Below are 16,473 nucleotides of genomic sequence, written 5' to 3'. Positions count from 1 at the left end.
ACGACACACATGAGTGGCTACTGTATGGGAGAGTGATGTATAAGAGTGTGAGGCTAAGCGAATACCCTGCAAGGAGTGGCGACTGCCCGACTACACCGTATACACTGCTTAAATTGACAAAGACTGATCCCATTACTCTGGCTACCAGAAAACCTTACCAAAGAAATATTTATATATTCCACTCGGAGAAATAGTTATCAAATAACAATCCGTGATTCCTTTACAACAAATAATCGTATAAATCTCTCATTGTACATTTCCCTGAATAAGTGAGCCATCAAAAGTGCAAAGTTCTCCCGATTGTCGCTCAGTGTATATCTGGAGCTGGCAGCTCTGCAAGTTGTTTCATAAATATCTGCTATAGGATTTTATTCTGAGCAAATTTCGGGTTGATTAATTTGTTGACATCCCCAAGATACTTGCCACGCATCTGTGCGCCTGTTTTTTGTGCAACATGTTGAGTGGTGCATGGGGCAAGGGCAAGGGCAGGGGGCATGGGGCATGGTTAACAAATTCATTGAAATGTTGTTGCCACCGTTGTTGCTATTGTTGGCATTACAAATGCCGCAGGCAGCGCAGCCTCCGCCCGCTTTTGGCCGTGTGTAAGAGCCAGCACTTTGTCAACCTAATTGCTGCACTTTGTTAACTGTCACAGCGCATCGACTAAGGAGGCGGGAGGCGTGGCACTGGGAACTGTAAAGACTTGGCTAGGACAACCACTCGAAGGCATTGCCATTGCCCATGGCGTTTTGCACCTAGCTCGCGTCGAGTCTCTTGTTGTCTTTTCGGTTAGGCAACAAGTGTTGGCATGCTCCTTCTCTCTATCTCTTTCTCTCTGCCTCTCTCTCTCTCCCTCTCTTATTGCTCAATACTTTCTTGATTGGGGACATATATCTCTGACCTTTCGTTGAAATTATCTCTCTTTTTGGGTGTTGCATCCTTTTCTTCTCCTTTAATCTCTCTCTTCACTTTGTTTTTCACTGCGGTGCTCTCACTCCTTTCTCTCACTGTCTAGTTTCTCTGCCTAAATGTTTTTAAAGCCTTTGCGAAATCTTCTGCCTCTGCATCTACTGTCGCTATCGCTTACCATTTTGATTGCGAATCCTGTGGCATGTGGCACGTGGCACGTGTCATCTGCCATGTGAGCTATTTATCTCTACTGCAACCTTCAACACACTTGACTTCTCTTTAATTAGCATCTGTCTCTCTTTCACAATCACTGTCTATCTCCCCCTTCTCTCTCTCTCTCTCTCTCTGTATTTGGTAGCGAAGTGTAGCAGATACGATTCCCGTTGGCATTTGCATTTCGATTCTCGATTAATCGCATTTCGCTAGCCAATTAAAGCCACAAATTATGCACGGAAAGGTAATTAAAAATAGTTTTTCATTTAATTGCATTTGCAGCATTTGTTAAATCAAATGGCAAAAATTGTAACCGTCATTCGGCTGAGCCGCAGATAATCAGTTGGCTGCATAATGCGCCTCACTCTCGACTTTCACTGGCTGAATTTATATAGTATATATGTGTGTATATTGGAGATATTAAATATTTTCGGCATTTGATCAACAGCTGTCTGAAAAACATATTAAATACTAATTAAATGTATTGACGAAAAAAGAGTGGAAAACCTGAAAGAAAAATGGGGTTCAATACGACGAAGCGAATTTTAGTTACCTTAAATTTAAAATTATTTTATATTAAATTTAATATTATTTAATTTAAATAGAATTTATTTTTACATTTATTTTTCATTATTTATGCAATTCATAACAGAAGTTCTTCCCTAAGCTCTCCACGTTTCATAACAACTCTGGCATACCCTCACCTATTGGAAGAGAAAATTAAATTATTAAATAAATGCGATGTGATAATTAAACTTTATTAGCTCAAAGAACTAATGTGGAATTAACTATTCCATTGACAGATTTTATAAACGCATTAATTTTGCTTTATTTTTTGTTCGCACTCTGCTTGTTCCTCTTCTTCTTTAGCTGTTGCAGCTGCTGGTTTTTTTTTTATCAATTGTTTAATTCTGTGGTTTTCAGCATTGACATCAGTTTTAATTTATGGGATTTGGTTTTTTTTGTGTTTTTATTTTGTTTTGATTGTTTTATATTATATTTAATTACATTTAGCTCTGGACTCTGCTCTGCTCTCCCCGCACCGCACCGCATTGCATTGTAAATAATTGTGAGTTTTGCAATATTTATGCGACATTTATCACACATAAAAAAAAAAAAAAAACAAAATGCTTGCAGCTATATACGTATGTATGTGTATATATTTAGCAGAATATGTATGAGTGTGAATGCTTCTGGTTAATGCGTTAACTTATCGCTAGGCAGTGACCGATTTGCAAACAGTGCACCAAAATGCAGCAGTGAGCCAGGTGTCGAGAGTGCCCGACTAGCAGATACCACATCAAGTAAGAGAAGATGAGAGACAAGACATTTGATATAGATAGTCCACTATTATACTCTAATATAATCATACAGTCAAAGGAGATGAGGGTAGGCAGGTGAGAAAGATCGATGGGTCCACTTGACTGTTCTTATACATCTTTACTCACATACTCTTATACGTTTAAATCAGTATACTCGTATACTCTGCAGCTCTTATGCTACTTCACTTGTAGTCTCATACGCCTATACTATTTATATGCTCTTGTACTCTTAAAATCCGTTGCAAGCACTATACTCCATACTTCATAGCAATATACTCTGCTTAACAACGTTGGGTGCTTACTAGGGTACAGCGTCAAAATAAAAGTAAATAAATTAAAATTAAACAGTTGTTAAACAGAGAATGCGAAAAAAACAAATTCCATAGCGCGTTTCATATTTAGCATGAGCTTTTGTTTTTATGCATTTAAGGGGAAGAGTGAGAGAGGAAGAGAGATGAACAGATACAAAGAGAAATTTATGAAATCTATGCTGTATTGATTATAATTTGAATATTTTTTCAGATTTAAGAATTATTTCATCAGTTTAAATTTAGTCAATTTGTAATAAAATTCAAATTGAAATTCAAATCCCACAAATTTGTAATTCATAAATTTCATTTTTAGCGCAGAGAAATTAATCAATTTGTTTGTCTGCTTCGCACTCTCCCGAAACTAAGTTGAAAAATTCGATTTCCATCTGATGGCATATAATTATAATTCCACATTAATTATATGCAATCAGCAAATGTGTGTGTGTGTGTGTGTGTGTGTGTGTGTCTGTGTATTTATCAATTTACATATTACAAAGTGGGGGCAGAAATTTGACTGCAATTATAGATTTCAAATTTGCAAACAAATACTTTTAATGCTCGCTCGTAGTGTGCGAAACTGGGTATATTAGCTTGTGCTAAACAAGTATATTTTTGCCCACTAATGGGCATGGCTTCTAAGCTTGAAATGAAGCGACAAAGTTACATTTTTTTTGCTTAACGAATAGCAGCCACGGTTGTAATTCGATAAAGTGACTCGGGTCACTTTCAGGTGGAGAGTGGAATGCATTAAAAAAGAGCTGAGAATGTTGTGAAGTAAATTGTAATCATTGCACTTTGTGCTGCTCCAAAGGGCAGACGACATGGATTACATTTGCGGTAATGAACTTATCACACGCCTGTCTGAGCTCCAACTGGGAGAGACTGTGTCGCAGAGCCAATAAATGCAAGCAGACAGGTGGGTCGACTGGGGGCGGGCGGGTGCAGTGTGCCTGTGCAGCTGTTGCTGTGCAAATAATTTGCTGGATAAGTAGCTAAGCAAAAAGTTTAGCTCGAAAGAAAAATGTCGAAACGGATAGAAAGACAAGCAGGCAGATAGACAAGGACAGACAGACAGACAGACAGACAAATAGAGAGACAGATTCTCTGGTTCTCCGTCGCATTCTCAATGTCAATTGCATTCCGTCTTTTGTTTTTGGCAGCGCATTTGGAACGTGTGTTTGCTGTGCGGCTGCCCAGTTGACAGAGCACTTGAAAGCGCCAAGAAAGCAAAAGAGTAAAACAACAGCAGCAACTGTAGAAGTAGCAGCAGCAACAAAAGCAACAACAACAACAGCAGAGCGAAAGCAAGTGTCACTTTTGTCAGCTCTTAAATTTGTGTCTGTGTGCCAGGCAAAACTATATGCGAGCAGCAGCAGCAGCCAAGCCAAACATTACGTATACGCCGCATAAAACTAAAAACTGCACAGAGAATGAGAAAAAAAGCTATTGGAATACTCAAGTGTTTGATGCACTGACAGACGCAGGCGTGTGTGCTCGTGTTTGTTGTTGTTGAGTGAAAAAAAAAGGAGTGGAAAAAAAGTTTTTGCAAGCGCTTGATAAGCGACGCTCACACACACACATAGACTGTGCGCGTAAAAAAGTCGTCGAGCCGTTGAGTTACGCCCATTTAGCACGCGCATTGCATTAGACAGACTGAAGAGCAACAGCCAACCAGACAGACAGACAGACAGACGTAGAGCTATATCCTGGCACCCACACACACACACACACTCACATCTGACGTCACGTTCATGTCACGTCACGTCGCATCAGAGCGAATGCCTTTGCAGCGCGCAGTCGAGGGGCGATATAAAAAATCACTCGACTCCGCACACACACACACACACACACACACACATACATACATATACACACAGCGGGCACACAACTTCAGTTTCACTAACCAGTCAAAGTTTAGTTTTGTGCCAAGCCAACAGAAAGCTAAAAAGAGGCTAAAAAAGTTTACAAAAATATAAGTTAGAGCATTGCAAGCGAGCCTGAGCGACTGCATAATGCTCGCTCACAACAAAATTTTCTTAAGAATTGAATGGATTCATATAGGGATAAATGCCCAGTAAATGCCCGGTTGCTCTATTCAACTCCACTCTACTCAACCCTATATAAGTCTAAGGTATGCACGAGTCGCTTCTGGAGATCTCTTTAACTCTCATCCATGCTGCTTCATATAAGCCTAGGGTATATACGAGTCTTACTCTACAAATTCAAGTCAGCCGCTGCGATGGCAGCGATATGCTCTGCCTTCAAGCCAACCGACGAACAGAACCAACAAAACAAGCTAAAAAACTAAAAATTCAGCTAAAAAGTTGGCGGGCAAAAAAAGGCGTTTTTGAAGTGTACGTGAATTTTGCATAAATGGGAAATCAACGCGTTCTACACTTTGGCGACTGCCCCAATTGAAGAGTGACAAAGAGAGAGAGAGAGGAAGTCGGAGATAGAGAGGGAGAACGATATATATATGGATGTATGCATGCGTTTGGCTTGTTATTTCTTGACAGCCTCGTTGGCTGCGTTTTTATTTTATTTTAGTTTTTGTGTCCCTAATTTGCCCCTTTGGCTGTTAGTGGGTGAATGTCGACGCGCCAGACGAGGCAGCAGCATAACAAAACTTCACTTTTGTTTGGCCCAAAAAGCAAAGCAACAACAACAACAGTGGCAACAACAACAGCAAATAAACAAAATCAACTTCTCAAGCCGTTTTCTGCTGCTTCTTAGAGTTTTTTTCTTTTGCTCGACACTCGGGCTTGGCCACTTGACGTCGCATGCTGCAACAACACACATGCCACATGCAGTGGCAGTGGCAGTGGCAGTTGCTGCTGCTGCCGCTGCTGCTGCTGCTGCAGTTGCAGTTGCCCATGGGAGAGTTGTGAAAGAGATCTCGTTTGGCCTGGCACTCCAGCTGCTGACTCCGGCTCTGACTTGCGTGTTGCGAGTGCCACAGGCACTCGAGTGGCTTTTAATGAGCTGTTTGCATATGCAGTTTATTAATGTGTTGAAAATACTCCGCAACAACAGCAGCAACAACAACAACAGCATCAGCCACATCTCGAGTTGCTGCTGGCGTGCCAGCTAAAAGTTTGTCTAAACTTTGAATTTGTTTAGCACTATAAATAATTGAGTAAATCTTCTCCGGTTGCAGCAACTGCAGTGCGAGTGCCTCATTAGAGGGATATAAAAGGGAAGTGTGTGTGTGCAGCATCGATACCTGCCCGAACGGGATGTGAGATATTAGAGAAAAGTATCTGTGTAATATCCATAACTCAATCTGCATCTGTATACATATGTATATTTAGTTCTTTCTATATTAATGCTCTTTCCCTTGCTTTGCCAATTCATCAATACGCACGCACCCACACCCACACCCAGACATACATATATATAACTATAATGGAACGGTATTTGTCCAAAAATAACTTCCTCTCGGTCTGCTGACTAAGTGTCCGAGTTATCTCTGACCGCCCAAATCTAATCATTGAAATCGAACAGAAAAAAACAGAGAGAGAGAGAAAAAACAACGAAAATCAACTATCAAAAAAATAAAGCAAAGGCAATGGGCCAGAGAGAAACATGTTTGATTGGTGGTCAATGCCAGGCGCTGAGATGCTCTGCTTTGCGATTCCAGATGTCACGTCTAGTGTTAGCTCATAGTGAGATCTCTGGCATTGTGTATACCCCATGTCGTTGGCTCGTTTGTTAATGGGTATCCAGCATTGTGGTTCATTATTTACAAAGATTTTGAGCAGCGTGCGAAATCCCCAAACCGAATTGCCGTATCCAGTTGCTGGCTACGCTCTCCCCCACACTCCCCCCTCTCGCCCTGTGCGCTGCCCCCTGCTGTCCCCTGGATGACATCATCAGCGTTAAAAGAGGCAACGATCCGCGGTGGCCATTGGATGCTTCAGTTGATTTTGGTTTTTCGGTTTTCGGTTTTCGGTCGAATTTCTGAGGTTTCGGCTTGATTGCGTTGGCTTCCACTCTTTGCTTGGCTTCTCGATTGTTGCCGCCGCTGCTGTCGGTCATTCGCTTCATGTGCGGGTCCCATCTACTGGAGCAGTTGCTGGTCATAGCTATGCCAGAACTGCTAATGGCACATAAAATACGTGAGTCAGAAATCAATTTCGATGACCGCTGGCTCGGCTCCAGCTCCGCAGCGCAGTCCAGCTTAAATATTCGCTTTTGTTTAAGAAATATTTTAAAACATGTACCAAGCCCCAAAAATTAAATGCACACACACCCCTCACACCACTCACACACATCACACACATGGCTGTGCCATAAATCCTCAAAAACAAGCGAATGCAAATTGATTTGTTGCTCTCCCTGAATCAAATGAAATGAAATGCAACGGCTGCTTGTGCCACACAGCTCATGGCAACGAGGAGGGGCAACGCGGCACAGTCACAAACTCAGGAGCGCACTTGTAAACCAAGGGTCTCACAGCCGTAACAAAGACTGAGCTTAGATCTATGTTTAATAAAGTTTTGGACTGAGAAACAGAGATCCACAAAAAGAAAACACTCAAATTATTCTATTTCCATATGAGTGAGTGATTCCTCTACTTATGATAAATAATAACAAAGAATGTATTAATAGCAGAAAGCACATTGGGTGCTCTCACTGGCGTCCCACATTAGCTACTCTCATTAGCTCGTGCCTCTGGCTTGGCCTGTGGGCCTCTCGGCTGCTAGTCCGCTCCTGTGCGACGCCAATACCAATTCGTTTACCCAATACCAAATCCAATGTCCAACGTCAACAGCAATAATAATAACAGCAGTCGCAATCGAATGGCAGCTCCCCTCTGCACAGCCCAGCTCCAGGCCAGGCGCAGCTCCCCACTTCTCCTGAATGCATATAAATAAATTTTAATTTGCCAATTGTGTGTAAAACTTATTAGCGATAAGTTTTGTCGCAGTCGCAGTCGCAGTCGCAGTCGCAGCCACAAGCTGTGACACAGCTACAGCTTTAGCTACAGCTACAGCTACAGCTACAATTGTATCTGCATATGGGCAAGAGCTTTCGGGCTGATTATTTTGCATAATGTCGAGCCCGTATCGCGTTGAATGAGGAAATGAAATACGTGTATCCGTGCCTGGATTCTGTTCGTAAGCTGGCATTTGGTTATTAGTCATAAAGCTCCAATGGATAGGGCATAAGTTAATGATAAATGTCTATATATATAGACATATATATGTTTTTGTGTGTCTGTGTTGGTTCGTTTGCCAGGGTTCGACCAATCAAGCTGGCGGACAGGTTAAAGCTGACAGCCAGGAAGTTGACATAGTTGTTGAGCAAATAAAGCTATCAATTATTATAATTGTCATTGTCATTGCTGCTGCATTGTCATTGTATTGGTATTATTGTGAGGCATTAGTATTAGTATTGGTAGGAGTATTGGTAGTAGTACATGAGTATTTCTGTGAAGCATTAGCATTACAGCTACTATTAGTATAAAAATATTAAGGCTATGCGTATTGGCATTGATATAGATACTAGTATTAATATTAGTATTAGTATCAGTATCTTCAGCATTGCCATTGGCTTTAGTGTTAGATATAGTTCAGTAGTATTCTACTCTCTTAATTTCCATATTAGTATAGGCATTTGTCTTCAGCATTGCCATTGGCTTTAGTGTTAGTTATAGTTCAGTAGTATTCTACTCCCTATATTTCCATATTCCGCTAGTCAATGCTCCGCTGCTCCCAATTAGCGTTCGAGCAAGTAATTAGCGCTCATTATTAGGTCTGAGTGGCAGAAATGTTTGGGTAATCGATTCAGTGTTGCTCAAATGCCCGTATTCCATTGTTCCACTTATGTCGTGCTCATGTTCCACTGTTCCATATTGCTTCAGCCTCCTCGCTAATCTTCTTCGTGAAGAGCTGTTGAGCTAGATATTAGTAGTCGCAGACCTGTGCAGATGCTCCAAATGGGAGAGACCATTAAAACCCAATTCTAATGCGAGTAATTAGCCAGACAGACTCGCACACACACAAACACACGTGCACCCACACACAGACAGGTGTACTCGTAGTTGATATCTGGAATCTCAGCATCGGGCACTCCAGCTGGCATTTATGTTTGCACAGTTTCACGTGTGTGCGGCGCTGCAGTCGGGCGACGACGCGTCGCTCTTTTTGGCTCTTCACATATTATTTAATATTTTAATTAAATTATTTCAGTGCCCGCTTCTAATGGGCGCTCGACTTTCAAGGCATTTACATGCAAATGTGGCCCAACTCAAGGCTTTTCCGTGCCCCTCTCTTTCTCGCTCACTCGCTCACTCGCTCACTCGCCTGCTCGCTCGTTCCCTCTCGCTTTCATATATGTATGCATGCCGTGACTTGTAGATCGAGCTGTTGCCATTACCACCCGCACTTAACGTTAATTAAACTGCTGTGTGTGCTAAAATGTGTCTCTGTTTCATGTGTTGTATGTGTTTCATGTGTTGTGTGTGTTGTGTGTGTGTCCTTGTCCTTTGTAGACAGCCTGGCCGCCTGGCAGCTGCTGTCGTTTTAATAGCTTAATGTAGTTACTTCCACTTTGAGTGTCTTCCCTTTGCCTTTGCTGCATCGCAACGGAACGGCGCTGAACGGGCCGGGCCGAGCCAAAGCAAGCCGAGCAGAGCCGAGCCATGAGGCGTCGACCGTCTTTACTAATAAAAAACACAACACTCAGCAAAATTGTTATGCAGCAAACTAAATCAACACACACACACACACACACACACACATACACAACTACATAGACGCATACCCCTCTCATACTGCACAAATTACAAAGCAGCCATGACGACTATAACTAGCAGGAAAAAAGCCATGTAAGCCGCACTTACACACAACTGGGTCTCCCGTTAGCATGTGCACTCGAATGCGTGCACTTTTTCCACACACACACATATAGGGGCTATAGCAGAGTGAGTGGGTGCACGAGGTACAGAAAGTGAGAAAAAAATGGTGATATCTAACAAGATTCTGTTGAGCTTAGAATATGAGGTATATTAGTTATATATCTAAAATATAATTCAATATGTGATATACATTAATAATTTAATAGCTCCCCAGGTATCTCTAAGTAAAGTAGATAATTGGCTGTTTTTAGGTTTTAGATTACGTATTATTAAAATGTTGCTAACCTTATTTGAATATAGTTTGTTGACAGTGTATACTTCGTACTTTTCTACTGTGAGTTTTTCACTGGGCATCTCTTAGCCTATTATGATCAATCAATTGATGTATAAGAGAAGCAATACGTTTCTTTGATATGTTCACTATTACATCTGGGATCTAACCTTTCTCAAACTCCTTTCCAGGGTATCTCCAATTCTTCCAGCTTGTCTTGGTTAGTTTGAGCCTAAAGTATGTTGGCAGTTTTGGCACTGGAGCTGCTATTTTTTTCTGTTTTACATGCGAGAATGCGCTGGCAGCTGCAGCTGCCGCAGAGATCAAGGCTGCCCAGCAGCAGCACCACAGATGGGAGATAGAGTGTGAGAGAGAGGGAGGAAGGGAGGTAGAGAGAGAAAGTATGGCATGTTGGGATTAGCTTGTAGTGTGTACACATGCCTGAGTAATATCTCTATTTGTGGGAGTTGCATATTTCGAGGGTTTTTCCTTTTTGGGAATTTTCCTTACGTTTGCATAGCTTAATTAGTCAACTACGTGATATCAAGTGTACGACCTACGTTTTCACACATATTTACTCATATGCATGTCTCTGTCTCTTTCTATTTGCAGCACCTTTCTTCCTTCCCGAATTCCGAATTTTAGTGCAATAGGAAAATGGCCCAACCGCAATTGCTGCAAATCAAATTGTCACGTTTCGATGCCCAGCCCTGGGGATTTCGTCTGCAGGGCGGCGTCGACTTCGCCCAGCCCCTGCTAGTGCAGAAGGTAAGTGCCACGCCCCGATTTCAACCATTAAATTGCTGAACACAAAATTCAATTACACACAGATTTTTACTTAAATCTGCAACTATTGAACAATCGAAATGCGAATTCGAGCACGTGGGAAAAAAGTTCGCTGGGAAATTGTGGGAAAAAAATATTAGTTGGGCAGTTAATTTATTTATGCATTTAAATGCTGAAATTCAGATTTTTTTTTCATTTATTTGTTGGTTTTTGTTAAAAATAAATTTTTAGCAATTTGTTTTTTTTTTTTGTTTAATAATTTTTTTTTGGCGCGGGTTTTTTGCGCACGGAACGCCAAAAGTTTTTACCAAACATTTTTTTCCAACGAAATTTCCTTTGCAGCCATTTTGGATATTTTATATGCAGACACGCACACATAGAGAACGAGAGAGTGAGAGAGATAGGCAGATAGTGTGCGAATGTGTGTGTGTGTGTGCACAAATTGTTAAACATTTTTTAATTATTTCTAATAATTTTAACATTTCTGGCGACACTCACGCAAATTCAAGAGCTTCTATTTTTTGCACGAATATATCCAAATATATATGCGCTTATGTAATATATATCTTAATCTATATTTATATACTTCATACATATTGGCATATGTATGTATACTCTCGGGGGGTCGCTGCTGTGAGCCATGAGACAAAAAATGTGCGCAAAGATCTGAATATGGATAAACGAATATGAGTTATGAGCCGCGGAGATTATGTTTATGGCTTTTGCAATTGGGTCACAGATGGAACATTAAAATTGAAATTACTCTTAGAGATTTTGTAATTTAAATAATTGACAAGCATTTGCGGTCGGACTTGACTTTTTTATGGCCATTTTATAATCTACTTCAGATGAGGATGGCTTTAAAATAGAGATAGGTAGAGATGGGAGAGTGAGAGAGATGAGTACACAGAAGTAAAAGAGAGTGGATTTAGGGAAGAGTGTTAAGAGAAAGAGGATAGAGAGAAAAAAGAGACAGGCGAGTTTGTAGACAAAGAGATGAGATAAAGCAGTTAGAGAGTAGATTTAAAGAGGAGTGACCGAGGGAAGTCATAATTACGCCCAGCGAAAAAATGCAGAATAAGTATGAGTATGAGTAGAGTCTGGGACATCCGATAGTAGAGCACTTCCATTTAGAGCACTCCACTCATTTTGTTATTCAAATGAAAGCTGGATTCGAGCGAGCTACTCGAAAAAGTTAAAAAGTTTTTTCGTTTTTTATGATTTTCGAGCTGTTTTTCAGATTTGATTAGAGTTGAAGCAATCTCACGGCAGTTGAGCTTTGAAGTTGATGTGAATGGGCTTTGATGGCATGTCAATCGAGTGACTGCAATTTGTTTGTGCACTCGTAATAGCATGCACATTCGCATTCGCAATCGCAATGGCAATCGCACTCAGGCATATTTCCGAGTGCCACAGATGAATCACAGCATGGCTTGACACTGACCCCACTAACAAACAAAAAGTGAATTGGGGCTATCGGAAAATGTTGCGTTCGAGTAAAACTGTGACGAGCTCTGTTCGGTTCGATTGTGTCTATTCCGGGCTGTTCGTGAATCAGCGCTCAGATAAGGGTTTGAATCACATTTATAAAAAGGCGATTCCATAAACAACAGAAGCTCATGTCAAGCTACTGTCAGCTTAATGTCAACAATTCACATTGATATCACTCGAATAGTTGATAAACAAATGAAGGCTCTGATGGGCATTTGAACTTGTGATAAAGTTACTTATTTTATACTTACTTATTATATATTGCATATCAGGTCCCCTACTACTGTTATGAAATAAGCGGGTTAATTGGAATTTCGGTTAATAAAGAAATGCCTTATGATTCGAGCCTGAGGAATATTGAATTCTTTGTGGCTAAGCGATATATTTTCTATTGATTACTTCTATCTCTCTCATATATGTACGTAGTATACATTTATATGAACGCTCTCTAATTGGGATTCGAATCAATGAATAAATAGAAAAAGGTGTGCAACTCGCCATGTTATGTTCTAGTTGAATATCTCATCTCTCTCTTTCACTCTCTCTCTGTTTCTCTCTGTCTCTCTTTCGGCCAGCCAGGCACCGCAACAAAGGCTTTTGGTAATTGTTTAAGCGTGACAACATTTGCCAATGTGTAAATATTTTATTTTATGCCAAACCGAATTTATTTCGTTGACATTTTCAAACGCCACCAAAAAGCAGCAACAGAATGTTCTGTTTACTTTGGCATTACAAATGAGTTCAGCTGCTAATGGCGCAACAGTGGGCGGCAGCGAGAGGGGAGCGAGGCAGAGTGAGAGCGGGGGCGTGGCATTGTATAGAAATGCGCAATTTCTATTTAAACAGCTTGTTCGCCGAGTTGATTTATGTCAATGCTATGTCTACACCTCTCTCTCCCTCTCTCTCTCTCTCTCTCTCATACTCAGTTCTGTGTCTGCAGAAAAAGTTATTTAAAAATAATTCCATTTCCATTGCTCAAGTGCAAGACATTTCTGTGCATATATCAAATGTTCTCTATATACACTTGAAAAATAAATGTAGAAAAAACTTTAGCTGTCAACACTTGTTTTTAACGGTGTATTTTTAGCCCATGCACATATATTAATTGCTCTTTAATTCAATTAATTGGCATAAAGCCCGACTCCATTATCAATTGATGCATTAACCTAATGACAATCCATGTTCATATCAATTAGAGTGGACCAGAAACAATGTTTTACAACGACAACAACAACAACATAAACAACATCAACGAGAGAGCTGGTCGATAAATGTTGTGTAGCGAAACCCATTAGCAGTTGTTAGCTTTTATTTGGCCAATTTAGCGGCCAGACTATGTAAAACACAACTTGAAAAAAAAAATGGCCAAAACTTTGAAATGTAAATATTTTGTAGCCTGACTTTGATTGACTAACAGATATGCTGGAATGAAATATCATGTTGTTAGATAGAGGAGAAACAAGAGAGAGACAGAGAGAGAGAGAGAGAGAGAGAGCGAGAGAGAGAGAGAGGGAGAAAGATGAGGCTGGTTAAAAAACTTGATATGAGGCTAACTATGGCCTTGTGAATGCCCTCTAGATATGAACATTTTGCCCAGGGCAAACGTTTACCAATATTGTTGTAATTTATGCGAAAATCACGCAGCATAAATTCCACAGAAAGACGAAATTGTTGAGAATATAAAAAATATACGTGTATATAAATATGTTCAAGCATTCATGATATATAAATAATATAAAAGAAGAAGCACAGCATTTATGAGCTGTAAAAAATTTAAACAAATATTTTAGATATGTATGCATACATGTGTATAAATAAAAAATACAAGTATTTATATATACATATGGCTATATTCAAATATATCCATACAAATTGAAAACTATTTCGTGCTGCAACTGGGGGATGGGAACATTGACAGACGGAGAGATTGAAGCGCAGTCCCAAAGCTGTAATCAGCGCTTTTTCCTGATTTTCCAACAATTTTGCCTTCGCTCTAGCTTCTTTGTTTGTCTTCCAAGGTGTCTGAGCCGTTGCTGAGCTGTTTCTACCAACTCCAACCGCGCTCTCTCTCTCTCTCTCTCTCTCCATCTCTCTGTCACTCTCACTCTTTCGCCCTCTCTCTCACTCTGTTTTCACTGTAAACCGTCAGCTGCATGGGTTGGCGCCTTTTGAACACTTCAAGCTCAATTGAATTTAGAATGTGCCACACTTGAGGCAGCATCCAAAGCAGCTGCTCCGTTGCAAGTGCATTAAAAACTTTGCCCCTTTGCCGCGCTGCGTCTCGGGGCGTGGCTGTCGGGGCATTTAATGAGCGCGCGTGTTGCCAAAGTGTGCAGCATCTGCTGCCGAGGCTCAATTTGGGACTTAGTGTTAGCGCAGTTACCTCAGTAATAATGCCACACAAGACAACAAAACTGACAAACAATCTTAGCTCTCTCTCACTCTTCTTCTATCCCTCACTCTCTCTGGTGGCTCATTAGGCTAAAAAATGAACTGCCCGCTGAAAGCTAGCTCAAAAATCATAAAAAATAAACCACTCAGCCGCTTAAATCGGATTAATTTATGCTTTCGTCGAATGTCGAAATGAAGTCCTTTCGTAAAAGGACTCGACTTTGGCTGTTGCTTGTCTTTGTAATTTTTTTTGTTCTCTCTGCTGGCCACACATAGGCGGACGTACAGAGGGACTGATAAAGTCTCTCTCACATATTGCCACGTTTATATTTCATTATCAAGTGCAGGGTCGAATGAAAAGGCGCTCAACACACAAACATACACACACACACACACACAAAGAGCCAAAGCTAACGAGAAAAGGAAAAAAAATACAAAATAAAAGCGAAAGCCAGGCCAAGAGTCCACTTGCTGGTTGACTTCATCCGCACAAATAATGGTCGCCAAATAAGTAATACAAAAAAGCGTCAATTCGGTTTAGTACAAATTTACAGAGAAAATGAAGCAAATGAGAGCGCTCGCATGGGGAGTGCACGGCTAGCGAATGACCTGCAATTAACCAGACTCTAGCTCGCTATGAGATTCATGCACATTACATTAATACTAATATATATATATATTATACTCTCATACTGGTATTGTTGTTATACTGTTATATTGTTATATCTGTATACTGGTAATACCATTTACAATTAAGCTGTTATTCAAATGGATAGAGGCTAACAAATCCCTGTTATCAGCCGTACTACCTGTAAAATACATGTTATCAATAGCAATAGACCCTGCTGACACATTTTGCAATAGGTATATCAAATAGGAATAGCTAAAACCGAATTTCAACGAGCTCCAGCTGAAAGGATGCTGCCTCTTCGCTATAGAAATAGCTACTCCAGCAGCTACAGCTATTAGCCAACTTAAAGTCTAGACTGTTGCTGGTCCTGGCCCTGGCCCTGGCCCTGGTTCTGGCTCTGGCTCTGGGTCTGGGTCTCGGTCTGGCCATGGTGCTGGCTACTAACAAGCTACTGTCGGCATCCAAGGCAACCGACGCGACGTGCAGTTCCTCCTCCACATGTGGCCGCCCACTGCCGTCACTTCAGCGTTTTGCATTCAACTCTCTGCGTTTTGTGCATGCAAATCTGTTTTGCGTGTTTCTGTTTGTGTTTTGTCTTTTTGTTTTTCTTGTTCTCTCCCGGCTGCTCCTCTTCTCATCATTCTTTTCTCTGTTATTTTTGCAGAAGTCTTCGTGTTTGTAGTCCCCTTTTGCAGAGCCATTAATTATTTGACTCCTGTCTGGCTGAATTTTTCGTCTGCTGCGATGTTTGGCTTTGTCTCCAAATATGGAAATCCATAATTTTCAAAACTCGCTTTGGAATGCTCTCCATTCTGGGCAGCTGAAACAGAAGTTTTAGATGGGATGTACCATTTACCATTTGTTGGTAACAGAGTGCACAGCTGTTAAGCTTAACATTTGTTAATAGCAAATGTAAAGAGATTAACAGAAATGTCTTGGGCATATTTGTCTTCCTTGAAGCCAACCTTCTAGAGGGTATTAAGCCGTTGCTTGACATTTACTTACGGTTCTTTGCGCTGTTCACGTTTCGCTGTTTTTGATTTATGAACAAGCTATCTTCTTCCCCTATACTCTCCCCTTCTGTCCCACAAAATAATACAAAAATTATGCAATGCTTCGCTCGTTGCTTTTTGGCTTTGTGTAATTGAATCGCAGTTCAAAGCGCGGCGGTAGCTCATGGCAACAAAAGCTGTGCATAATAATGAAATGATTTTCTGATTGAACTTGTCTCACTCTGCTCCTGCTTTGACTTCTTCTCGGTATCTGCGTGAGTGTGTTTGTGTGAG

The 16,473-nt window shown here is 40.8% G+C and overlaps 1 protein-coding gene across 12 annotated transcripts in view; it reads left to right on the top strand.

Annotated features, from left to right (window-relative positions):
* The window catches only part of Zasp52 (Z band alternatively spliced PDZ-motif protein 52), a 63,889-nt gene that overhangs the window by 6,219 nt on the left and 41,197 nt on the right, over positions 1-16,473 (top strand). For all 12 annotated transcript variants that reach the window (XM_089261874.1, XM_089261870.1, XM_089261871.1 and 9 more), the window contains one exon: positions 10,501-10,656. In XM_089261874.1, coding sequence (XP_089118000.1) covers positions 10,546-10,656 — 111 coding nt within the window. In that variant the 5' untranslated portion in view covers positions 10,501-10,545. The remainder of the gene's footprint in view (positions 1-10,500; positions 10,657-16,473) is intronic.

Source organism: Drosophila navojoa, chromosome 5, assembly GCF_054131105.1.
Source record: "Drosophila navojoa isolate 15081-1374.11 chromosome 5, UAZ_NAV_1.0, whole genome shotgun sequence".
In the NCBI taxonomy this organism is placed as follows: Eukaryota; Metazoa; Arthropoda; class Insecta; order Diptera; family Drosophilidae; genus Drosophila; species Drosophila navojoa.
This window is presented reverse-complemented; position numbering and strand designations above follow the sequence as displayed.